Genomic DNA, 26,094 nt, shown 5'->3' with positions numbered 1-26,094 from the left:
ACATTCCAAGTTCAAAACTAACGAAACTATGGTATTGATTTCAAAATTTTTAAATAAAAAACTATTATAATTCATAGATAAGCTATAAAATCAAGACAAATGAACCTGTTTGAAATAAAAATGGAAACAATGTATTTACGAATTGCAACGAACTAGTTTGAAACAATTGTAAGAGCAACTAAATAAAAATTGATCATAAACTACACTTCAAAACTGTCTTTGAAAAGTATTATCAAAATAGTATCAAAGTTAATGTTTTTAACTTCTAAAGCTGTCTTGAAAACTTTTTTCAGAAAATTATAAAATTGAAACCTTTTTTGTTATTAATATTATTGATTAAAAAATCCAAGGCAATTTATGAAAAAAACTGAGTTAGCAAAAAAAAGAACCTTTTTTCAATATAAATTAGTTAGTTTTGACGTCAACTAAATTTAAAAGCCTAAATGAATATAAGATTACTAAAAAAATTAAGAATATAGAATAAGAAAAAAGCAATTATGATTCGCAAAAACAAAATATAAAAATTATTAATTTTAATTAAAGAGAAAAGTTTAAGATAGTGTAATTTTAGTTAGTGTATGTTTGGTAATTTGATATTTTTTTTTGATCAACATGTACTTAAAACTCAAATTTGGTAATAAGTACATTAGTTTGAAAATTTTAACTTTAACGTTTGAAAAATAAACATACTTCAATAAAAGTCTTTATAGCAATACTTATACATGTTTTTTGTTCATTTTATATTTTTTAACCGCTCTAGTAAACGATTAATGTTTTAAATTACATTTGTACTAGCTTTTAGTATCAAATAAATTAGAAAACTTTCTATTATGTGATATAAAACTGACTAATTGCTACAATGTGCTCCGTTATGTAGAAAAAAAAGTTGTAATAAAATTATAATAAATTCTCTATTTGGTTCTTTAGTGAAAAAACAACAATAAATTTATAAAATAACTTGATATTATGATCGTAAATATTATCTTTAGAAAAATATTTTTTACAGCAAGTCTATCAAAATTAATTACAAATGTGCAACAGTTATAGAATCTCAATTTTTTAATTATAATAAAATAAAACAATAAAACTAAAGAAAAGTATAAAAGAAAAAAAATAAATGTTTTCAAATTGTAGAAAATAGGTATGCTAAGTAATTGGAAAGTTCCTAAAAAAAGTTTAGTCAAGAGTTTCAATTGTACTTGACAAAACATCAAATTATATCCAAGTGGTTTACGACTAGCACTCGATAACCGAAAGGTTTTTTCGTACATCAGGTTCTAGGACCATTTTTTTTGAGCACGTTATTTTGTTTTTAAACAAACAATTTACACATAAAAAAAACAGGCATATTTTTGGCTCAGTAGAATCAACACACATTTAAATGCAATATTAACTTTTAAGAGCATATAACTATAACTGTTATTTACTAACTGTTTTAGTTTCATTGTTATTTAGCTTGATTTTGATTACGTTATTAAAAACACTTTTGTTCTTAAAATTATCTAAAACTACATGTTACCTTTAATATTGAGACATATTACAAAATTGATTTCTTTAAAAAATGACTAAAATTAAAACTAAATTTTTAATTTAAAACTTTTTTGCGGTGTAGGGACTAAAGTTAGTTTATGTACATCGTTACACATGAGTAATTTTTTTATAGTTAATCAAAGTGACAAAACACAAAATTACTAAAAGAACTTACCAAAAAAAACCTACATATGAATTCATTAAGGTTGGTGTGGAACAATTCCTTCCGACTTCTAAAAACTAACTTCTTAAAAAATAATACACAGGTAATAATTTTAACAATACTTTTGTTTTATAGAACTAATTATAACTAGTTCCTGTCATTATAACTATTAAAACCATATTATTTGTTATGTATAGTTATATACTTTTAAACTAATTTGTTTATTATTAGTTTTAATGTTTAAAAACAAAAAAAAATATCTACATCAAGAAGAGAATTAATAAAATTATGTAATCACTTTGTTTACTTATTAAAACTTTGAAATAAAATAATTGGTTAAAAAAGTTCTTCAAAGTAACTTATTAATGGTTAAAAAAACTTAAGAAAGGTTTAACTGATAACCTAATGTTCTGAAAATGTTTTTTTTTTAGTTTTTATGGTATAAAACAATCAATCTTATACTTCCTCTTCAAAGATAATAAATTTTTTGGGACTCAAGCAAGTTTATAAGTCATGTGTAATTATAACTGCTTGAAAAAAGTTAACATTAAACGGACCAAAAATAAAAAATATTTATATTAACTAACAAAAACAATACAAGCATAAAACCCTTGTAATTGTATTTTTTCTAAACCCTTGAGATTTATTAGAAATTTCATTTAAAAACTTGAAGTTCTAACATTAAAAAAGGTAGTTAAAAATTGTGGAATATATGACTTAACTTAATATTTAAGTTGCTAGTGATAACTGAGAAATTAAGTACTTTGCTGGTCTAACAAGTAGACACCAATCTTTAAATATGTTTCTTGTATGAACATTGTAAAACTTACAAATATTTTATTTTAAGTATTTGCAAAAGTTAAATTAAAAAGCTATTGTATTTGGTATTGCTAAACAACAGTTTACCAAAGTCATTAACATTATTTCCCATTTGGCAGGAACTTAAAAAATAACCTCACTCTATTAAATATTACCTCTTTACTAGATCGTTATATATTTACATGTTTGCCTTCTTACTAGTTACTGACTCTGCCTCTGATTGTATAAATAGTTCATAAGAGGGTAATATTGCCCATTTCGGAAATTCTTTTCTAGATTAATACAATATATAAATCTAAGAAAAATAAATTACATATTTTGAAAGCTATTTTAGTATTAACTAATTAATCAAACACCAGTGATACTTACTAACACATAAACTGCTGGTGTATGATTAGCAACTTTAAAAAAAAGAATGTTTATACTGTTTACTTTATATTTCTCTGTATTTTTGTACTTGTTTTTGTTTTAAAAGTTTATATTATCTTTATTATTATAATCTCTAGATATTATTGTATATATAACTTTTGATAACTGTTATAACATTTGATTAACTGATTATAATTTTTATTTATTCAAGTAGCTCTGTAAATTCATATAAAAAAAATTAAAGAAAAATCATCTAGCAAGTCAGTAACAAGAAAAACTAAACATACTTTTTTTTTTAATAAATTTATATTTTGACTAGGTGTTAAGACTTAATGTTTAAACAATGCTATGACTTAAAAGCAGTATTGATACAAGAACTTTAAAGACTTGTTTAATAAAATAATACATATTGAGATAGAACAGATTACATAAAAAGTATCAAAAGTCAGTAATTTTAATAATTAAAATAATCTTCATTATTTAAATTTTTATTTTCTACCAAATAAGTCAAGAAGCTTGTCTGTATATATCAAAAATAGAATAAGATCAGAGAGTTGGGAAAAAGTTTAAAAATGAATGGATAATAAAATAAGTTTAAAGGTTCAAGAATTTTTGGTAAAACTTAGTTTTTTTGAAAGCCTAAATATAATACAAGACATACTATGTTTTCAACTTAATATTAATATATTTAAACATCTTATTAACACATAACACATAATAATATATATAAATTGCTTTAGACAAAATCCTTAATTTTTCAAATTTTCTAACTTACCAAAGTTAGTAATAATTTTTAATAGGATGTTTATAAATAATCAAACTTACATTTAAATACTTTTTTATATATTTAAAGTTTAGAACAACCAGGAAAAAATTTTCTTAAGTAACTTAAACTTTTTAATTTATTGAACTGTAGGATTACTGTTTATTGAACCCTTACTGTAGGCTAATTTTTTATTAATATGTTCTGACTAACTCATAACAGTAATCTCTTAGGTCATTGTGGACAAAAAGAAAAAGCTCAAATTACTTTTGATATCAGCTGTTGGTATAAATTATTGGAACTATAAAAGTAGCTCCTTTGAAAGTTTTGCACTTAATGACAACGAAGGTATGCTAAGTTAAATGTAAACTTCAATAAGTTAAGTACAAAGATGCTTCTTTTTATATTTATGAATAATTTTATTTGTTATGTGTTTGATACAACTTTATTCTTTAAGTACTGTTTTTTGAAATTTTTATTTAACATTTACTACTTCAATAGTACATTAAAAAAAGTTTCCCACAAAAATGTATGTTATAGATCATTTAGCTTAGACTGTTGTTCTCTATACCAGTGGTCATCAAGGTGTACACAAAACTTTTTTTGGGGTGCATTAAATTTTTAGGGTACACAAAACTTTTTTAGGGGTGCACGAAATATTGAGCTTACACGTAAAATACATAGAGTTAGATGAAGTATGTAGTTAATATTTAATAAAGTATTTAATAATACTGAACTGGGGATTTTGTAATGATTGTGGAGAAGTGTTCAATTAATAAGTATGTAAGACAAAGCCATATCACTAAAATATCATTGTGAAAATAAGGTAAAACAAATAAAGAGGTCAATTAAAAAGAAGATCAAATAAAAAATTTCAGCTTCAGTTGTTAAACGGTTTTGGAGTTATGACTTTTAAGGAGAAATGCACTAATAAAAGTGTTTACATAGTCCTACCACTAGCCGCTCTTATTAAAATTAGATCTTGGGGTGCACCGATTTTATTTTTTGCAGCTTGGTGTACACAGAATTTAATTAGCTTGACCACCGCTGCTCTATACAATTTTCATAATGTTGAAAAAACTTATTTTCACTTATACTTTATTAAAATTGTGTTAATAAAATGTTTAAATATATTAATATTAAGTTGAAAACATAGTATGTCTTGTATATCTTATTACATAATTACTGATAACTTATGTTCCAATAAGTATTTCTGGTATTTTCTGTAGTTTTAAACAAGCTAATTTTTGGCAAACATTATAAAGAATCTTGACATTTTTTAACTTAAAAACAAAAAAAAAATTTTTGGATTTTTTTACTTGTTGGAAAAACTTGCATAACTTCTGAAATACTCTAAGCAGAAAAAAAAAACAAAAACAATTTTGAAACAAAGAGACAAAGTTCTATCTAACTATGTTAAAACACTTAATTTGATTTTCTAAAAAGCAAAGTTATTTTTTAGTCAATTGCCTCTTGCCCCCCTTTTCAGCCCACTGTGCCAGGTTTACTTAAAATTTTCGTCAAATTAAAGTCTAAAAGTTTTATGCGAACCATAGTAGTTATGAAAAGTTTGTTTTAAAGTCATAAAATACTTTTATCAGCTAATACCTAATCAAAAAAACATAAAGTAGGCAGAACAGTTTACTCACAACCATAGAACACATAGTATTATTTATCAACAAATTTTACCTTTACTTATAAAAATTTTTGTAGTTTTCTAAAACTATTAACAACTTTTCTTCAAATTGATCGAAAAACCTAGTTTTTGTTTTGCTTAAATTTACACTTGTATTTATATTTAATGTCTTTAGATATTATACACAGTTTGAATTTAAGTGTATAATAACATGAATAATCAAAAACTGTTATGATATAATTACAGCTTGGTCTCAACTTAGTAAGTCAAGTTAATTACACTAACAATGAATTTTTTATATAATAATTATAAACATCAATTATAAATTTTTATAGATATAGTGGATATCAAAAAAGCAGACTTATTGTATGAAGAAGGAAATGTATCTGAACTATATGGCTATTTAAAAAGGTACAAGTTTGTTTATAAAAATTGTTAATAAAAAATTTATTTAAAACTTAGTATACTTACAAACATGAAACTAATATATAACTTTAGTTTTAACACAAATATTTATTTTAGTTATGAACTACATGAAAATGCTGAAGTTTTATGGAGGTTATCTAGAGCTGCAAGAGATTATGCTTTGAAGGATAAAACCCTTGACAAAGCAAGAAAAAAAGAATTGCATTACGAGTCATTTGAGTTTGCAAAACGTGCTTTGAATGTAGACCAAGAAAATTTCGGTTCGCATAAATGGTTTGCCATAACAATTGGTGACATTGGAGACTATGAAGGAACTAAAACTAAAATTAAAAATTCGTTTTTAATTAAAGAACACTATGAGGTATACATTGCTAGTCTTTATGTATTTTTTTCCTTACTGGATGTTTAATACTTACTTTAAAAAATTATTCTGTTGAAGTATAAATTTAAAAAATATTTTTTTTAATAATAAAATAAAACTAAACACAAAAATATGAGATTTAACATTTTAAATCAATAAAATTTAAATCGGTAATGTTTTATACAAACTATTTTTATTCCATATCTTTCAAAACAGAACAATCATTCATATAAGTTATTTAATTTATCTCGAGATGCTGTTCACACAAACTGTAGCTTCATTGGTACTTTGAAAAAAAGTTATAAAACACAGAAAGCAATAGAGCTGAACCCCAGTGATGCAACCAGCATATACTGCCTCGGAATGTGGTGCTACACGTTTGCAGACATGCCCGGGTGGCAGCGCAGAATGGCCGCCTGGATCTTCAACACACCTCCCTCTTCCACTTACGATGAAGCTCTCGCGCACTTTCTCAAAGCTGAAGAAGGTAGGTTTTGCCTGTAACTTTTTACTTAAGATGTAAAGCAAATTTATGCTTGAGCTGTTATTATTTATAAATGCAACTTTACAAAGTCTTTTAATATCAAATATAAAATAGTGTTTGTTTTTATGAAGTTTATTTAAATTAATTACAAGTAAAAGGAAAAAGAAAACTTCATAAACAGAAAATTGGCAAAAAAATTAATTATGAAGTTAAACAATGTTCTTCCACAAATTAAGATGCCATTGAATACAGATCTTTTTTTAATCGATATCCAGTCTGAATCCAACTGATTAGAAATTTAAACAACTTTAAATATTAGATTACACTTCGAAATTAATTTTTTACTTGTTTGTCACCTAAAACACGGGCTGGAAAACTTACTTGTCAATGGGCCAGATATACCAAGAACGTTTTTGCTTGCGATAAGTTTTAAAATCTTAAAACAAAAACTTTAGACTGCTTATCACAACAAAAAAAATTCCTAAGTATAAATATTTTAATTAGTTTGATTATTTTTTTCAGTCGATCCAAACTTTTACAGTAGCAACTTATTGATGATAGGAAAAGTTTATATGAAAACAGGAGAAAAAGAGAAAGCAAAAAGTTTTTTGTTGAAAACTTTAAATTACAATGCAAAAACGGAAGAAGACTCTGATGTAAGTAATGTAAAAACTTAAATTAATAAGTAAATAAGCAAGCACTATTTTCCTATATAAAAATACAAACTTTATACAGTTTTTACAGTATGTTTTCTTCCTAACATTACTGTTGTCTTAGAGAATCATCAATTTTTGTTTTTTAATTTTTAATAATATCAGCTATTAATATTAAGTAGAAAAGTAAAAAAAAATACTAAAACAACAAAAAATTGTGATGCATATAAAGCTACTTTTTTTTAATTAATATTTTTTATCATTGTTTAATAGGAACTGAAATTTTAATCACTGCTATTTGTTACTATGCTTTTAAATATTGTTGTTTTAATAAAAGTTTTAAAAACATTAACAAAATCTTTATGTAAAATAATTTTAATAAAAATTTGTAATTGCAAACATTACAACTATAGTCTTTATAAAAAGTGAGCAATTATAAATAAAAAAAAGTTTTCATTAAAACTATGTAGTTTTTACACCTTAAAATTTGCCTTATAATTTTTCAGAACATAGAAGAAGCAAAAAGTCTCCTTAATACTCTTCAATAAAACTTTTTGTAGTTTTAACAAAGTTTCTATACCTAAAGTGGAATATTCTTTGCCTTCATTACATCGTTTTTCAGTAATATATATGTTTTTTCGAAAAATTTTAAAGGGAACATAATAATGAAAAAAAACATTAGTTAATTTTACATAGGTTTAGATAGAAATTTTACAATAATCAAATTAAAAATTAAGAACACATAAAACATTCATGGTTTTTAGGTGCATTTAGTATTTTGTTGACCGAAAATATTTTCTATTTTGTGTTCGATTAAATCATTGTTTTCAAGTTTTTTTAAAAAAAGAATGTCATAAAGTTTGTAGCAATTTAATTTATCATTGAAACTACCATTTTATGTTGTTAACAACTTCGATTTTGTTTTTGAAACCATTTTTTGACAAATTATGTATTTGTTAACCGTAAGTGTTCAGTTTTTGTTATATATTTATTTTTTTTTGTTTTACATATTATCTATTAAAAGTTGTAAACAAAGTTGATTACAAGACTATTTAATTATTAAAATACCATATGCTACTTAACATTAATATAAAGAATTTATTTATCTTTTATTATTTTCTACGTAGCTTTTTATCACAAACTGTGTAACCTTTACAGTTTAAAATAAAGTTAAATTAAAATTAAAAGATAATTACAGGTGTGTATATAAATACAACAAAAAATAATATTTTTCAAGTAAAAAGTAGAGTATAATTGTTCTGTTATATTAAATTTAAGTTTGAAACTTTATTATAAAGTTTGTCTTTAACAAGGTTAGGCGGTAAAATGCTTTCTTTTTTAAAACATAATATCTAATTTTACACACAAAAATGTTTTTACGAAGAAACATTTAAGATTCTAAATTGGTGTTTTATGATAAGGCTAGAAATTTTTTATATATTTTTTTTTATCTATCAATTTTTTCCGAACTTGTACTTTTAAGTATTAAGGATTCAAGTTTATTTTTTTCAAACTTAAAAAAAAAAGACAATTTGAACGATGGTTATACATTAGTTTCTTTGATGCAAGCAAACAAAAAGTAGACAGTTTTAATTTCCTATCTATTTTCTAGCGTGAGAATTATAAACTAGTTGAAAAAATAAAGATAGATCTTAAAATCGATAAAAAACAAAATGCTAACTTACCTTTCAAAAAAGCTTCAAATTATGGCTATTTTAGTCCAGTAGAATATTTGGAACCGGATAATGTAAAGATAATCCACATACTGCTTTTATTCGTAAAACTAACAAAAGTATTTCTCTAGCGTAGGAGTTCCTTGAAGTTGTACAAACTTCTTTAAAAATGCAAAAAGTCAGTCTAATCTGGTTTGTGATTTTAAAAAGTAAACAATAAATAAAATAATTCTGTTGATAAAAGCGCAATGTCAACTTTTAAAAATAAGGTACTGAGTTTGACAGTTTCTGAGAAAATTGTTGTAATAATAGTTTATTGGAACAAGTTAAATCTACTATTTAAAACAAAAGTGGGCCTAGAATAAGCAAATATTATCTATTTGTAATGTTTGAGTAACAATGATAGAATTAATATTGTCAATGTTTTCTTCATTTAGTGATACTAAATTTATTTTTTGTAAGGAATGCAACAAGATTTAAATAATTGTTCATTCAGACTTTGGCCAATTTTTGTATATCAGTATGTTTATGTTCCACGATAATATGTTAAACCTTACAAACAGAACATTAGTTTTTTACACTGTAAAGTCTATATTTATGCTTAAACAGTTATAAAGTTAAACTGTTTAAGCATAAAGGTATTTTGAAAAAATAAACTTAAAGTTTTGGTAAGTTCTAAATGATGGGTGCACGACTATTCAAATTCCGACAATTCAAATTCTTAATAAAATATTGAAACATTTAAAATATAAAAGTAGTCTATATTTGTCTAAAATAAAAAATGTATATGTAAACCATATTAATATCTACAGACAATTTTTTCTTTTTGCAAAAAATTAAATATTTTTTGATATATGATTTTATTAAAGTAAAAAATATAGTTATTTTTAGTATTTTTGAAATATCTTGAAAAATATTTTAGATTAAAAAGAAATATAAAAGTGGCTTGTAGATATTAACAAAATAAAACATTTTTTATTTTTTTCAAATTTATATTATTATTTGAGATATAGTCTTTTAAATATTTTTTTAAGAATTTGAATTGTCGAAATTTGAGTTGTCCGAATTTGAATTGTCATGTAACCCTAAATGATATATAATTTTATCATTTTCTACGTGAAAACTGTGTAAAGTAAGATTGTTTGTCTTTTGTTCACTTTTAACAAATCTAAATAAGAAAAAGCTTTTCATCTTAGAGAAAAACACTTTAATAAGTTTTATATTGTCCGGGACAAAACGTAAAAAGGTGTCCGTGGTGTGCGACTCGATAACTGAAATGTTCTTCCTTCACCAGGTCCTAGGACCAAATATTTTGAGCGTCTTTTTTTGTCGTTCAGTATATATATATATATAAAATAAGGTTAATGTTCAAACTTAAACACCTTCTACTGAGCCCACTTGAAGGGCTTTTAAATAATTTATTGAAATGGTGATTTTAAAAATCCTGGAACATATGTTTTATAAAGACAAAGAAGATTGTCTCTAATCTTCAGCCAGTTCAAATTTAAAATAAAAAGCACTTTTGTAAACAAAGATGCAAAAGTTTACAAAAAAAAACAAAAACAATATGACGTAATAATTGAACATTGTACATTACAAATATTCAGTACAAAAATCGATCTACCATCTAACTAATCAAACAACCAAAATTAACAAAAACAACAGTTAATTAACTATAAAATACTTTAAAATTTGTTGTATTTTGAGAGGAGCTTTTTCATATGTCGACAAGACGATATAAATTTGCTCCTCTTATTTAAACAACCTTCCTTTTTTTAACGCATACATAACGGCTGTAGATTCTTTTAAGCACAGCCTACAAACAGGGTTGTTACCATCTGCTATTGGCTGTGCTCTTTTTATCACCTCCCAAGTTAGTTTAAAATCAATGTTTTTGCGCTTAAGGCCGCAAACATACTTCGAAAGCTAAGTTTCATTTTCGTATACACCACCTTTAAAGGATTTTTTATGGTTAGCATACCGAAATCTGAATTGAGTGGAGCATAGGCCAATGTAGAACTTCTTTTCAAGGTCAGAGTTAACTGTTGCCTTGTAAATAATGTTCTCTGACCGGCAATTGCCCCCCTTCAAGTTATATTTACAGCCACCAGCGCAATTATACTGATTTATGATTAAATTACTTTTGTTTAATATCCTTTGGTTATGTGACTTAATTAATCTCTCCAAATTCGCCATACATAAATAACTGATTCGCATATTATGTTTGTTAAATATCTTTGATAATGGGTTATTTTTGTTGAAATGTTTTTTTACTAGATTTATAAATTCTCTGCCGATGTTTGTTTTAACTGAAGTACAGAATGGGGGATAATACCAAATTATATTTCGCTTTCTTTTACTTTTATTGTTCGTTTTGTTTTTTTGCTCCGTTGTTTCAAAATTAAGTTTATCATTGTAACCGCATTTTTTCATTATTAGTTCGTAATCTTGTTTTGTCTTTAAAAAGTTTTCTTCGTTGCTTGATCTTTTATTTAAACGTTTATTAATTATTTTTGGTGTTTGGTTTATAATATTTTTTGGGTGGCTAGAATATTTATTTATATACATAATTTTTTCATTTTGCTTTTTATAAGGCATATAGGAGAGATCATGCAAGTTGAGCTTCACATCCAGGTAGTCAGTCGATGATTATATATAGTCAGTATGATAATTATACATAGTCAGTATGATGATTAAAGCTTTATGAAAAATTAAAGCTTTATGAATCATATGTTCCAGAATTTTTAAAATCGCCATTTCAATAAATTATTTAAAAGCCCTTCAAGTGGGCTCAGTTGAAAGTGTTTAAGTTTAAACATTAACCTCATTTTATATATATATATATATAAGTTTATTTAAAGATGCAAAACTCAAAGGACTCGAGTTTCGTGACTATTCACTCATCAGCTTCAATTATTATGACATGAGTGAATAGTCACGAAACTCGAGTCCTTTGAGTTTTGCATCTTTAAATAAACTTTTTTATTAATAAAGCCCTCAAGGTGGGCTCAGTGTGAAAAGTTTAATTTATTAAGTTAAATAACTTAATTCTATATATATATATATTAAGTTATAAAGCATTTTATAGTCAATTAACTGTTGTTTTCGTTAATTTTAGTTGTTTGATTAGTTAGAAGGTAGATCGATTTTTGTACTGAATATTTGTAATGTACAATTTTACGTCATACTGTTTTTTGTTTTTTTGCATAACTTTTGTATCTTTGTTTAGTACAGTGCTTTTTATTTTGAATTTAACTGGCTGATGATTAAAGCTTTATGAAAAATTAAAGCTTTATGAAATATATGTTCCAGAATTTTTAAAATCGCCATTTCAATAAATTATATATATATATATATATATATATATATGTACTGGTTTTAAGTTTCTAAAAAATTACTGCAAGCTTACAGTAACAAAATTAAATATTGCTTAACGAAATACAAAGTTGATATTTTTTGTATGCACTAATTTTCTATTAAGATTTTTACATACTGCTTTAAACTTTAGAAGGTTGTATTTTTTTATTTTACAGCTTTATAAAAAAATTGTTTACTTTTAGTTTATATAATTTTTGTATAATCAAGCTTAAAACTTTTTATTATAATAAAGTATGTGTTTAGAGTTTTTGAAACGGAAACAGCAACAAAAGCTTTTAAATACTAATGTACATTTACTAAATTTATTATTTAATTTTTAATTATTAACTAAATTTAAATATTATCATTTTATTAATTTTAAGTAGTTTTGATAGATTAAGTTCCAATTGACCATTGCATCATTCTAGCTTTATAAATACAAATTTTTTACGATCGTAAGAGATAAGATAGTAAATTGAGTCAAAGACCACATAAACCTTGATAATGTATTAGTGTAATTTTAGATGGTAGATATTTGAAAATGCCAAAACTATAAAACTTTATTGATCTTTATGTGTCATTTAACAAGATTTTATAAAATAAAAAAATTGTTTAGGGTTAGATTTACGTTCTGTGTATAAAATGCTCTCTGAATCTAAATTTAATGAAACCTTAGAATTAAAAGTCTTTAAATCAGCAGATGCGAGGTTCATTTCAATAGTAAATAAAGAAACAAACTTGCGAAAAACCTTTTTCTTCAAGTTGGTAATCCTCCATCTAGTACGCCTGCATTAAAAAAAGTTTCAGGCACTTCATCGTATTTCTAAACGACTAAAGAAGGTATTTTCATAAAAAACAAAATCGTTCAAGACAACTCTGGCTTTTATGAAAATTAACTAAATGTATATTTTGCTTCAAGGCACTGTGACCAAAGAATGTTTGTTATACTGGTTTGTGGGGATTTTGGTATCAAACTTAAACGCTATAGTAGAAATATAAGCAGAAAGGATAGTGCAAATTTTAAAATATCTAATGTCTTTGTATTGTCCAGGACAAGACATTAAAAGGTATATGTGGTGTACGACTCGATAACTGAAAGGTTCTTCCTGCACCAGGTCCTAAGAAAATATTTTGAGAGTCTTTTTATATCGTTTAATAAGCTATAGTAACAGTAAAACTAGAAACAAGTTTGAAAGCTGTTTTCATTGACGCTGAAGTTTACTTTTTTGGTACTAAAGTCTGCAACAAGAGAAAGTTAGTGTGCATCAAAAAGAGTTCTATTGTAGATTCTAATAAGTTGGAGTTAGTTGCCTTAAAAAACTGTTACCACATCACTGGCATTTGCATCTGCGCTGTAGTGGACAAAGTTTACGTCATTGGCAGTGGCAAGAGTCACGACTCCTGCTCGAACGGATGCTCGAACGGCGGTTTCAACTCCTGCGTTGAGTTTTGTGAAAACTGGCAGATAGAGAAGAGGCACGCGGCATGCTCTCTGTTTAAAAGAAGAGCTGTCGTTTCGGGGGATCTCCCGACGGAAGTCCCTATATAACGGACACGGTAAGAAGCAAGCTGTTATAATTGACTTTCGACTTAACAAGGTCTTCGACGGTCTCTGCAACCGGTTCCAAACTTTAAAGCCGCCTTTTTTGCTGCAACGTTTAAAGTGCAGCATTTCCGAAGCTGTGTACTGCGGCTGTAAAGTGTTTGTATTTAGAAACGATTCAGAGTTTGTAATTAAGTACGACGTTGAAAAAAATAAACGGACAGAAAACTTTTCGAAGCTACTGAAAGTATTTCTTATCCAGCTTTTTTGAAAACACCTAAGTTCTTATAAAAAGTCAGTTTATGGATTGGTATTTACAGTAGCTTACCTATTTTTTTTTACAACTAGAACAATTTTTAAAGACTTCTAATAAATGTAGGTTTTTTGTTGACTGTATTTAATACGAGCGTACCAGATGTCTTATCTAAAGGACAATGCATTTAACGTTGCACGGCAAAAGACAATTCTGAAGTCACTGATAAATACCAGCAAATGGTTGCTTTATGTGAAAGCATCATAAACCGTTTGTAGATTGCAGACTGCAAGGTTTGCGGTTGTGACTGACTAATGAATTCTAACAAGGACGAAACCGGTCTCAGCTTGTGGTCTGATGATCGAATTGTTATGATCAAACCTTTTGTTAATCTTGAGCTTATCTCACGGCATACAAAAAAGCCTAGACTTCAGCTCTGCAGACTTTTGCCGATGTCTTTGTTGAGTCATGATAAATAACAGCAAAATTAAAAAAAAAAAACATTATAAAGTATAAGTTCAATACACTAATTTTTACATAACAAAAAAAAAGTAGTATATTGTGTTAGGTAATTAGACTTTATAGATTAAAAAGTCCGCAAACTAAATTAAAACTATTAGTATTAGTTATTCTAACTCATTACTTCTAAAACTTTGTTTAAATTTTTAAGCAATGTAAGAGTTTTTCATAATTATTACAGATTTAAAAAATAGAACCTTAACAAAATTTAATTGTGCTAACTTTTTATAATGCAATCAAAAAAATGATCTTACATTAAAAAAATAAGTAGTCATTAAAACTCTATCAGTTTTTTAGTTAGTTTTATTAAAACTGATGTACATATAAACTTATACTAAATTATATTTGTATTAAGGTATTTACATTTGGATTAATCTAATACTGTTATTAGTCTTTTTATATTAATTATCTTCTGATTATGTATGTAATCTATATTTAGAGGTCAAGTTTAAGTCTAAAATAATTGTTTTTTAGTCAAAAGTAATTTGCTTTTAGAAGCCAACGTCCTTTAAAGCTAGATTTTTTCGATGTTTAACAATATCATTCTGCTGTAAATCTAATTGACCATGGTTTACAAAACTGATTTTCATAGTCGCATACTTTGCAGAACTTAAAAAAAGCGTCGAATTATTATTATCACCCCGTCACTACCATTACCCATTTACTTTTTTAACTAGTTATTGCATCCTAACAGCCAAAACTTATATCGTCCTTTTTAGGAAACTCTTATCTAGAAAATGCCTCAAGATCAAATTAACATTTTCTTATGCTGACGAGAACAATAGATTTTAGTTATTCATTTAGTTTATGACCAGTTACACTAATGGCTAGATAGATCTTTGTTGAAATTCAAGTGATTATTATACCTTTCATCTTGACATGTTTACTTCTAAGTAATACCTAAACTTTATAGCAGATCTATTATAGAGTTATCATCTTTAAAAAAGCTTAAAAAACTAATTATTGTACAAATCTTTAGTTTTGTAATTTTAATTATTGTTAGATATTTGTCTTCGAGGAGAACTACACAGCAAAAAAACAAAGATAAACATTAACAATTATACTATGTGTTAATTATAGACTGAAATTAAATTACAAACTTAAACACTTGCATTGTTTTTGAACATGTAACAATATGTAAAATTAAACCTCTAAATTGATAAAAAAAGCTTACAAAAAAGTTTAAATAAATTAAAGTTTATTTAGTATAAATTTTAAAGTCAAATCGAGTGTTAACTACAGATTCACTTTGATAATGACAATTTCAAGCATGCTGAGTTGTTATGGTTTGGTTACGTTAACTTTTCTAGCTTTAACCACAAAGAAACAATTCAGTACTAAGGTAGTTGATGTTGGTGACTATTTTTTAATCATAACGAAGCTGAAACAAGGTCGAAAAGTGTATTGTGGACTGTTGTTGTGAATAAGCTTAGTGTTCAATTTCATTCAGTAATTAATACTGTGTTTAAAAAGTCTACTTTCACTGCATTGAGTTAACAAAGCAGTTTAGTAAAAACCATGAAACTCTTTAAAATATGAAAGGTATAAGAAAGGAAAGCTTAGCTCTATACAGAACCAATTTTCGTAAAATAAGTAACTTACTTGAATAAATGTCTAAAATTTTAGTAAAATGAAGTATACTGTTCTATCATATAAAAGTGTATTACTTTTTACAAAATGGTAGCTAAGTTTATTTTTAGCTCCATATTAACTATTGAAGAATATATGTGCTTAAGTTATAAATTTAGATAAATATTAAATTCTTAAGTCTGCAGAAGCTATTTGTAAATTTATAGTGAAAAGAAGGTGCCTGGTTTACCAAGTAGTGCAGAACTACATAAATAAGTTCTACTGTTAATCATTTTACTTTACGCTTTCAATACTAAATTGTTTAAATTATATTTTAAGTTTTGCTGATTATGATGTATATAGTCTACAAATTATAACCTTAAAACTAATTTAAATGGTATAAAAAATATTTTGGTTTAGGTCATATTTTTAAAAACTCCAGCAAACTTACTAGTATCTTGTTTCGTATTAGGTTTCTATAATTAGGACATGGCCATTTAATTTGATTACTTTGCTTGCTCATCAAATAAGTTATTACATAAAACAATAATATTTTTAATAGATAAAATTTATTATATGTATACTAATCATAACACTTCATCGTAAGACCTTTACTTATGCTTTTTACAAATGTAATCTTGTAAATAATTAAGTAAAAGTAAAATTAAAATTTATTTTTATACTAGAAAGGCTTTGTTTGAGTAAAATTCAAGTTGCAGTGTATGAACAGTTTATCTATACAATTACACATGAGTAATTAAAAAAGATTAACTTAAGTAATTAAAAAAGAACTTAATAAAAATAATTAATTAAGAAAAATTAAGTTAAATTAGGTTTTTTATTTTTAGTATAAGTTGATACTACTAAATAAAAATGATTAGATTTTAAAGACTACAGAAAATATTTCATTAGTTGTAACAGTTATAATCATTAAAAATATAAAAATTGCATATACAGTTATATTGAGTAAATATAGTATGTCGAGGTAAATTTACATGTAAAATATTGTGTATTAAAAAAGTTATAAGTATAAAACGTCACTTAAAATAAAAATAATAATAGAAAAACAGTCAAAGTTCTAAAAATATGCTGAAATTAGTACGTAAAAAAGCTAAACATTACATTTCATCACAATGAAAAAGAATTTAAAGATTCACGTTTTTAGTTATTTAAAATAAAATTCGTAAGCGTAGATCTCTTATGAAATATGATTATCAAGTTTACTGAATTTGTAACTAAAAACTATTTTACCAATCGATATAAAACTCCTTAGTTAGATCGATTTTTAACTTACACAGTTTCAAAACATTATTTTGTAGTACTTCAAACTCTACTGATTTCGAAATAACGTTTAAGCTGGGCACTGTTAACGTAACTCTGAGTGGAATGATGGGCAATCCGTATACTTTAATCTCATCTAACACTGCGTTAAAGTCTCCATAAGACTCTTTCAATGTCGACCTCATTCCTTTCAAGTTTGCGGAAAACCTGATTAAAACTTTTTCATCAGTGAAACCATCACCCTCGTCCCAAAACAAGCTGCCGCCGGACATCATTCTTTCGTCCATAGCAACCAGCAAGCCAAACGGGTTTTTGCGACTTTGAGCGGTCGTCATGGAAACTTGTTGCGTTGGCACAACTCGCCCGCCCCTCAAATGCACCTTGAGAGTTGAAAGGTCGACCTGAAACTTTTTCCACACTCCTGAACTGCTCGATACTTCATCACCCGTCTCAGGATCAAACCACCTGCTCTGAGGGAAATACGCCCACAAGCTGGTAGCAGACGGTTGCAGAACTGGAGATATAATTAGGGAGTCCCCCCACATGAACTGACTATCTATAATTTTAGCGGTTTTGTCGCGGGGAAACTCTAGGTAGAGACCGCGAGCTACCGTGTAGCCGTGCGTATGAGCTTCGTAGAAGAGCGTGTACAAGTAAGGCAGAAAAGAATATCTCTTCTCAATTGCCTTCCTCATAATTTTCATAACGTCAGAGGGAAAATCTGTGGGAGCTTGAGCCGTTGCGTCCAAGGTGTTGTGGTTGCGCATGAAAGGGTAGAACGCGCCCAACTGGGTCCACCTTACGCACAACTCTGGCGAGGTGTTCCCGCCAAAACCGCAAATGTCGGCGCCAACAAGCGGAATTCCGAACAAGTTGAAATTGCAAATTCCCACCACGGACTGCCGCAAATCGTCCCACGTGCTTCTCACGTCTCCCGTCCAGTGGCCGCCAAAAACTCCGCTACCGGCAAATGTCGACCTGGATATAATAAACGGCCTCTTGTTCGGGTTCATACCGAGCAAAGCTTTATGGGTCGCCCGAGCTTCGAAATAACCGTACAAGTTGTGCACGTTGTAATGGATCGTGTCCTCATAATGCCTCGATGTCATGCAGATTGTTTTGTCGTTCAATTTACCGCCGGCAACTCTCGGCAGGTAAGGCGGGTTTTCGTGCTCATCTTTTTCGTCGCAGCCCGACGTCGAGCCGGAGACGAAGTTGGAAGGCTCGTTCATGTCGATCCACACGCCGTCAAACTTCACTTTTTCGCGGTAACGCCTCAGCTGCTTTTCCCACCACGCAGAACTGTTCGCGCTCATAAAGTCAGGGTACACAGTTTTCCCCGGCCAGACCACCCCCTCCAATGGCTCATCCGAGTCTGCTTGTTTGACGAAAACGTCCATTGAAACGCCTTCATCGTAGGGGGGATAGGAGCCGGGCTTTTGCTGGTTCGAAATGCCAGGGTCGATTATCATGACGTACTTTTGGTGGTTGGAATGGAGGTTTTCAACTAAGCCAGGCAGTGTGTCGTATGAGGTATTGTCGTAAGTGAAGTCTAAATCTTTGTCCATATACTCAATATCATTCCACTGGACTTCCTTCGAAATTATGTTATTCAATTTTTAGGTTAAATAAAATAATTTAAACTACAAAAAGTGATTTATAAGTAATAGTAAATTTTTTTTTAAGTTAGTTCTCGTACAGTCTGTGTAGATTATATGTAACAAGATAAAAAAAAGTTTAAAAAAAAAAACAAAAATTTAAATAAAATTTTGTTATGATAATAAACAACAAACTTGTGGGACACCAGCGTCTCTCATCTGTTGCACAACTTTCAACGTGTTGTTGGCTGAACCGTACCCCCACCGGCACAGGTGGTAACCCAACGCCCAGTAGGGAGGCATGTGGGAGTTGCCTATCAGCTGCAGGTACTGCTGCACCACCTGACTGGGTTTCGGACCCATGAAAATGTAAAAATCCAATATTCCTATTGAGTTAAGTTATTTAAAGTTAACAATTCAAAGGCTGTATTTCAAAAGTACTGTTTCGAAAAAACATGTAAATCTTTATTACTATATGATAGTTGATTTCAAGCTAAGTTTTATATACTTTTGTTTATTTACATTTGTTGTAATTTTTTTTTCAACTCTTTTGTATGAACTTTTAAAAGCACAGTGGGTTAAATTTATATTGTTTCAAAAAAGTTATTTGAGTACAAGTTAAACAAAAGTTTTATATTGCAAAAAAGTGCAGCAAGCTTTGTAAAAACAAACAAACGCATAATCTGTTGCTTACTTTAAATAATGTTATAGCTAGCACTAAGTCTTTTAAAACTATAACTATTTAAAACTTTATATTAACAAAGATGTGTCAAAATTTATTACACGGACAAATAAAATGATAACTAAATAAAAACTGTAAGCATAGTTTCTACGAGCTTTAGTATAAAAATGTTTAAATTGCCTTAAAAAAAAACCAAATACATTTGTTAAACTGTATAAGTATAATAACTCTTGAAATAGAATGTCACCGGTCTTATAAATCCGGTTAACTATTAAAAGTTGTATTAGTTTTCAAGCTTTAAAGGTATTTGTACTTTTTCTTTTAGGATTTTTTCTCTGATGAATTTAACTTGACTAAATCATAAAAATACTTTAAATCTACGGTCATTTAACTTAAGCCTAGTTATTATATATTCACAATGGTGGACGTGGTAACATATCTCATTGGTTGAAATTTATAAAAAGATTTTTTTATGTTAATTTCAATGGTTAATTAACATAAACTTGAAAATAAAGAAATGCAATGCTTCAAAAAATAAATTAAATGCTGTTTTGTTTATTTTACATTTTTCTAAACTGAAAAATATATCGTATTTATAGTTTTTTAAATATAAAACAACTACAGTGCTTCCTCGCTAATCCGGTCCTCGCTAATCCGGTTCCTCGCTAATCCGGCCGGTTTTAGTCGAGAAGTCGACTTATTTACTTTAGCGTTTTAAGCGTTTAATTTCATTTTACTTCGAAAAAGTATTCAATTTACGTTTTATAAGTATGCAAGCAATATATTGTTACGTCATAATAAAGTATTATTTGTATAATCTTAAGTTTTTTTTCATAGTTTTCCTGCTCAGTTGTAACAAACTTGTTTATTATTCATTTGCAATTTTTCTGTCTTTGCTAAGCAAGTTACACTTTAATATACTACAATCAACATATCTGGTTAAACAATGGATAAGACAGCAAAGAAACGAAAACGCGTTCAACTAACAATTGAAAACAAGTTAAAAGTTTGCGAAATGGCAAAAAATAATGTGCATAAAGCTCTTATAATGAGCCAGTTTAACATTGGTAATTTAGTTAAAGTGTTAACAGTGTAGTTTTTTTCCATTAATTTTGAACTTATAAAATTATGTTTCGTTTAGTTTTGTCTGTTTTAATTCTTTTTTCTTTGAATGAAGTAAAATAAATTTAATTGACAGAAATTTTATAGTACGTTTTGTTATATACATTCATAATATAACTAAGGTATATAATTTGTAAAAAAGCGATATTTTGTTCTTATCCGGCCAAAGGCAAATCCGGCCAAAGGCAAATCCGGCCGTATTTTCAAAAAAATCTTGCCCAACTTGGCCGGATTAGCGAGGAAGCACTGTACTACTTTGTTTTAATTGTGTCATTTTTATGAAGTTTAATTAATCAGACATAGAACATAGATAACAGTCTAATTTTTAACATAAAACAAAAGCATACTTTTAAAACTTGTATAACATTTTTAGATTATGCAGGCTTTAACTTAGCCTAAATTTACAAATTAACTAATAAAACTAGAATTATATTTATTTTGATGTTTAATTTGTGCCTTAGAAACAATAAATGTTTGTTTTTAAATATTTTGTTTTTATTAACTTAAAATAAAAAGTAAACCCAAATGCATAGTATAGTTTATTACTAACTTAAGCTTTAAAACTTTGAAAATAAAGTTATAACCTACAAAAGAGTCAGTACAATAGTTACTTACGTATTTTTATTTAGTTTAGTTAGACTACAGGTGATAAAATTTCTAATCAGCAAGGTAAATTTTTCAAAAAAACTTTCTACATGCAGGCTACGTATTTTAGAAAACTTATACTATAAGACATAAAAGAGCATTAACATCAGCATTTAATAATAACTACTGTGCAATTAAATTAAAACTAGGAGCGCTTTTAAAATCTTTCTTATAAAACTACCTAAATTTTACTTTTCACAAGTTGTTTTCAGTTCACTGTAGATGAGAAATACCATATATATAGAATTTTACCTCAAGACTAATTAAGATAAATTAAGAAATTAACAAATTTTTAAATAAGCAACACTTTTTACTCACAATTAATTAAAATGCATATATGTAAACTTTCATTAAAAAATTTTGCATAACTCAATATCAACTAAAAATGTGTGGCATGTCAGAGATTTTTGCTTGACTGTAGTTTACCAACAATTGGGTTAAAAAAATAAAAAGCCCACCCTTAATATATGTCTGTAAAAACTTTCTATGCAGTTTTTAAGACTTATCAATATATCAAGGTTATAAAATTTATACTCTAAAAGTGAATTATAATATGTATCAAAACATACCTACATATCAGTAACATTCTAAGGTATAATATAGAAAGAATAAATATGAAGAAGATTTTTATAAACACTTCATTTGAAATTAAGTTTAGGTTTTTATTACACATAAGTTTGGTCATTAGAAAAAATTTTAAGTTTCAAATTTAAAAATACAAATACAAGTATTACTTTAACTACTTTTTATTCTAAAATTTTAATTAATATCTAATACAAAAAGTTGTTTGGTTGTTTTCTTTTATTATAAAACTTTTTTTAATGTGGTTTGTTTCGTTAAGATATTATTATTTAATATAATATTAAATTTGAATCTATTCAATTCTAAACTAGTATAAAAGTACTTAAGAATTAAAAAGTTTAAACTTTATATACAAAGTTTTTTTAAAACAATAAAAGATTACAAAAATTTGAACCTTTTCTGTTTACAATAAAATCTATAGTTCCTAAGTTTTTGTAAAAACAAACTGTATTCAATACATCTTTTTCTAAATTATCTAAAAACTTTATAAGTATTTTGTTTAAAAAAAACTTTATTATTACTTAAAATCTTTTGTATCAACAACAGAACCAAATTTGTATTTCATTACAAAAATACTTAGATATCAAATTATGAAAATGAGAATAATAATTAAAAACAATTAGATAATAAAAATTAAAAAAACCTCCAATGGTCCTCCAGGTAACTACAGGGGCGGGTTGCAGCACGACCTCCTTCGCGTTGCTGTTCAGCAAAAACACTCCGAAACTGTCTCCCTGGTCGTCTATGCAGATGAGAAACGGGTGGTCCCCGTACAAGTTGTCCCCTTTCGTGGGCGGTTCGTCTCTCGCCCACATCACCAACCTGTTCCAATTTGTGCTGACTCGGGATGAAGAGTGCCTCTCTCCGAGTCCGTATACTTTGCAAGTTTCTGGCAGCAAACTTGATATCTGGTTTGATTGTGTGTTTAGCAATATATCAATTAGTTTAACATACTTCTATTATGTTTTACTGAGTATTTTATTTTATATTTCTTTTTAATAAAAATATAAAAGGTTTATTACATAAAAACTTTCAACCATACAATACATTTTTATTTATATGTTTGGAAAACAGTACAACACAAATTTGTTTAAGAAGCTAGTTTTCTAAAACAAAGTCATTGCTATATTCATTACAATTAAATAAAAAAAAAAACTTAAAACAAAGAGAAACTTTTAAAACTTTCCTATTTTATAAGCATTTTTTATAAATTAATGTTTAATTAATTATGGTTGTGACAACAGCACTGAATTTGAAAAGTAAATTACTTAATTAATAAAATTTATTTCCTAAAAAAATCACAATTTCGTTAAAAAAAATTTAGAATTTTTTAATTTGTTCATTTTAAAGGTTTAACTCTATCTGTTACCTAAAATTGGAGTAGAAATAAGAGCATAAAAAAAATCAAAAAAAGTACTTATTTAAATACTATTTTTCTTATTTATAGTTCTGTTCAATATAAAAAAAATGTACACTTTGTGAAACAGTGATAAATTTTATATCATAGTTTTATGTAAGTCTAATATAAAACTTCAAATTTTTAAACTAAAATTAGCGAAATAGTATTTATTTTTACAGCAAAAAAACATTTTAACATAAGATCAACAATGAATTTAATAAAACATTTTTTATAGTCTTAAGTAAACTTGTAACAAAGTTATTGACTGAAGAGTTTAATCTTTTTTGAAGGTTAACGTTATTATATATTTCAAATAATAAGTTATATTCAAAAAAGATCAATTTACTAAAAAAATAAGTAAGAAATATTTTAGTTTGTATTCTAGTTATTTAAGTTTTACTATACTAATTTAAATATTTTCAATTTTATTACAATTTATTTTATCTAATAATCACCTGCAAAAACTGGTTGGCAAAAACTAATGGACCAAGTGTAGTATCAAAAATAGTTTTTTTAGTAAGTTTGTTCGAAATTTTAATTCCAAAATTGCTCTTTGTGATGGTAACTCCATAGTTTTTAACTTTTGGAGTACTATTAGGGTAATAAGTTTTCACTGGTACCATAAAACGTTTTTTTCTAGCATCAGAAAGAGTTACTCTTACACAGTTTTCAGTCTGATAACTTATATTGAGATACAAGCTTGTGATTTCCTCAGTGATTCTTGGTCGATGGTTATTGTGTAACTCAAGTAATCCTAAAAATCCTCTACCTGTGTCCTATTTGTGTATTACAAATTTAACAAACATATTTAAGAGTAAAAACAAACTTGCTTCTACTATTTTTGTATATGCAACTTGTTACTTGTATTTTTGTATACTATTTTGAAAATTATAAATGTTTATTGATGGTTTTAACTGACAACTTTTACATGTTCAGAAAGCTTCATTTAAATGAAAATTTTACTAAATTTATAACACTAGTTGAAAAACTTCAAGGCTAGTTCATAAAACCTTCAAGTAACCTTTAGAGATGTAACATTGTAGGACGAATAGTTTCTAGCATAATAACACCATGGGATATTCTCATCAGAAGTTAATACTGGTTGGTAGCAGCAACCTCTTTGTCTACACACATTCTCTACATCAGAAGTCCGTTCTGGACAGCAGTCTATTCTATAAAATTGAGTGTTTAAATTAATAATGATTTATAGAATGTTGAAACTTACATCAAAAATTCTTAACAGATTTATGTAAAAAATTAGTAACAGTAAAAAAAGGAAATAATTTATGAAAATACTTTTGTTTTAGTTTAAATATAGCTATAAAAAACAACACTACTAAATGACAAGAATGACTTTGTAAAATTTGCACATTATAATTTACTTAGCTATCTTTGTTATTTACTTATTTAAAAGTTTTCTACTGTTATTTAAAAACTAGTATAATCGAAAATGCAAATCAAGGTTTGAAAAATGATATACTAAATGTTAATTAGATTACATAGTGTCTAGTCAATTATCTAACTAAAGAGAACTTAATACAATTTCCTTATTTTAATTTCGAAATTTCTATATATGATTTAAAACTAAATTTCACAAACATATTATAGTTTTTTGTACTACAAATTTACAGCTAACTTAGTTCTAAAACTTTTAAAGAAGTTTAATAGGCAGATTTTACTTAGATTAAATTATATTTAAACAAGCCATTTATTATATATAAGTTATAAACAATTTTCAATTCTAAGTGATAAAACTTTTATGTTAGAGAGATTAATTAAAATTAAAATTAAGTTTTAAGATACTCTTAAAAAAATGTAGGTAATTAATCAAATTTTATTTTATCAAAGTAATATTTTGAAAACAAACTTCATAAATTTGTATTATGTCATTAGCTTTTGATTGACACTACATTTGCAATAAAACTAGTTGTAGTAATAATATCTTAGTTAGAATATATTGTTTGTAAAGCAACAAACTAATTTAATTATTCATTAGAAGTTCTCTAAGAAAAATTACAATTACAAATTTTTTTTTTTAACTCAAAACAAATTAAAAAATAAAAAAGTTTCAACTTTGAATATAATTTGTATATATACTTATAATACCATACTTAAACTTCAAAAACTATTGAGATAAGTGTTTATAACATTTTTTATTAAAGTTTTGGATTAACTATTGTGTAAAGATGCAACTTAGTCTTTTAAAATTAAATTATCTAAAGATCTCATATATTGTAACATCATTATACATGCCTTAATTTTTTATTACAAAACATAATACCATTAAGTTCAACAACAATGTTTAATATTTATTTATTTTACCTTAAGTTTGTTTGTACTTCACAGTCTCCAACCACATCAGTGAAAAGTTTCAAAAACAAGATGAAATATAAACTCTTCATTACGTAAAGCTTCTAACATTAAAAGCTTTAAAGTCTCTATACTATTTTTGTTTTTAATGTATAATATTTACTGTTAAAAAAGTATGAATATTGGATTATATTTATTAGTTTGAGTATAGTTAAAAGACAAAATTATTTCAAGGTACTTAACTCAGTTTACAAAAAATAAAAGGTTTAACATTATATATTTTAGTCTAGATACAATTATGTTTGTACTATTTACAAACTTATAAATACATTGTAATTAAGAAAATAAGCTATTATA

The 26,094-nt window shown here is 26.6% G+C and overlaps 2 protein-coding genes across 2 annotated transcripts; one reads left to right on the top strand and one right to left on the bottom strand.

Annotated features, from left to right (window-relative positions):
• The first annotated feature begins 1,665 nt into the window (after positions 1 to 1,665).
• LOC145841985 (regulator of microtubule dynamics protein 1-like) lies at positions 1,666 to 8,090 on the top strand. Its single transcript, XM_082949312.1, has 7 exons — positions 1,666 to 1,796; positions 3,878 to 3,992; positions 5,616 to 5,691; positions 5,803 to 6,067; positions 6,380 to 6,554; positions 7,074 to 7,207; positions 7,711 to 8,090. Exons 1-7 carry the CDS (start codon positions 1,722 to 1,724, stop codon positions 7,750 to 7,752), a joined length of 882 nt encoding a protein of 293 aa, XP_082805438.1. The 5' UTR covers positions 1,666 to 1,721; the 3' UTR covers positions 7,753 to 8,090.
• Positions 8,091 to 17,121: 9,031 nt separating this feature from the next.
• Positions 17,122 to 25,893, bottom strand: LOC145842077 (lysosomal alpha-glucosidase-like). Its single transcript, XM_082949452.1, has 6 exons — positions 25,750 to 25,893; positions 24,449 to 24,599; positions 23,883 to 24,203; positions 22,672 to 22,936; positions 19,193 to 19,383; positions 17,122 to 18,994 (listed from the first exon to the last, which is right to left on the bottom strand). Exons 1-6 carry the CDS (start codon positions 25,827 to 25,829, stop codon positions 17,366 to 17,368), a joined length of 2,637 nt encoding a protein of 878 aa, XP_082805578.1. The 5' UTR covers positions 25,830 to 25,893; the 3' UTR covers positions 17,122 to 17,365.
• Between the last annotated feature and the right edge of the window lie 201 nt (positions 25,894 to 26,094).

The sequence above is a fragment of the Thalia democratica genome, chromosome 8 (assembly GCF_965202585.1).
Source record: "Thalia democratica chromosome 8, ktThaDemo2.hap1.1, whole genome shotgun sequence".
Taxonomy (NCBI): domain Eukaryota; kingdom Metazoa; phylum Chordata; class Thaliacea; order Salpida; family Salpidae; genus Thalia; species Thalia democratica.
Note: the sequence above shows the minus strand (reverse complement) of the source record. Positions and strands in the feature narration are given on the sequence as shown.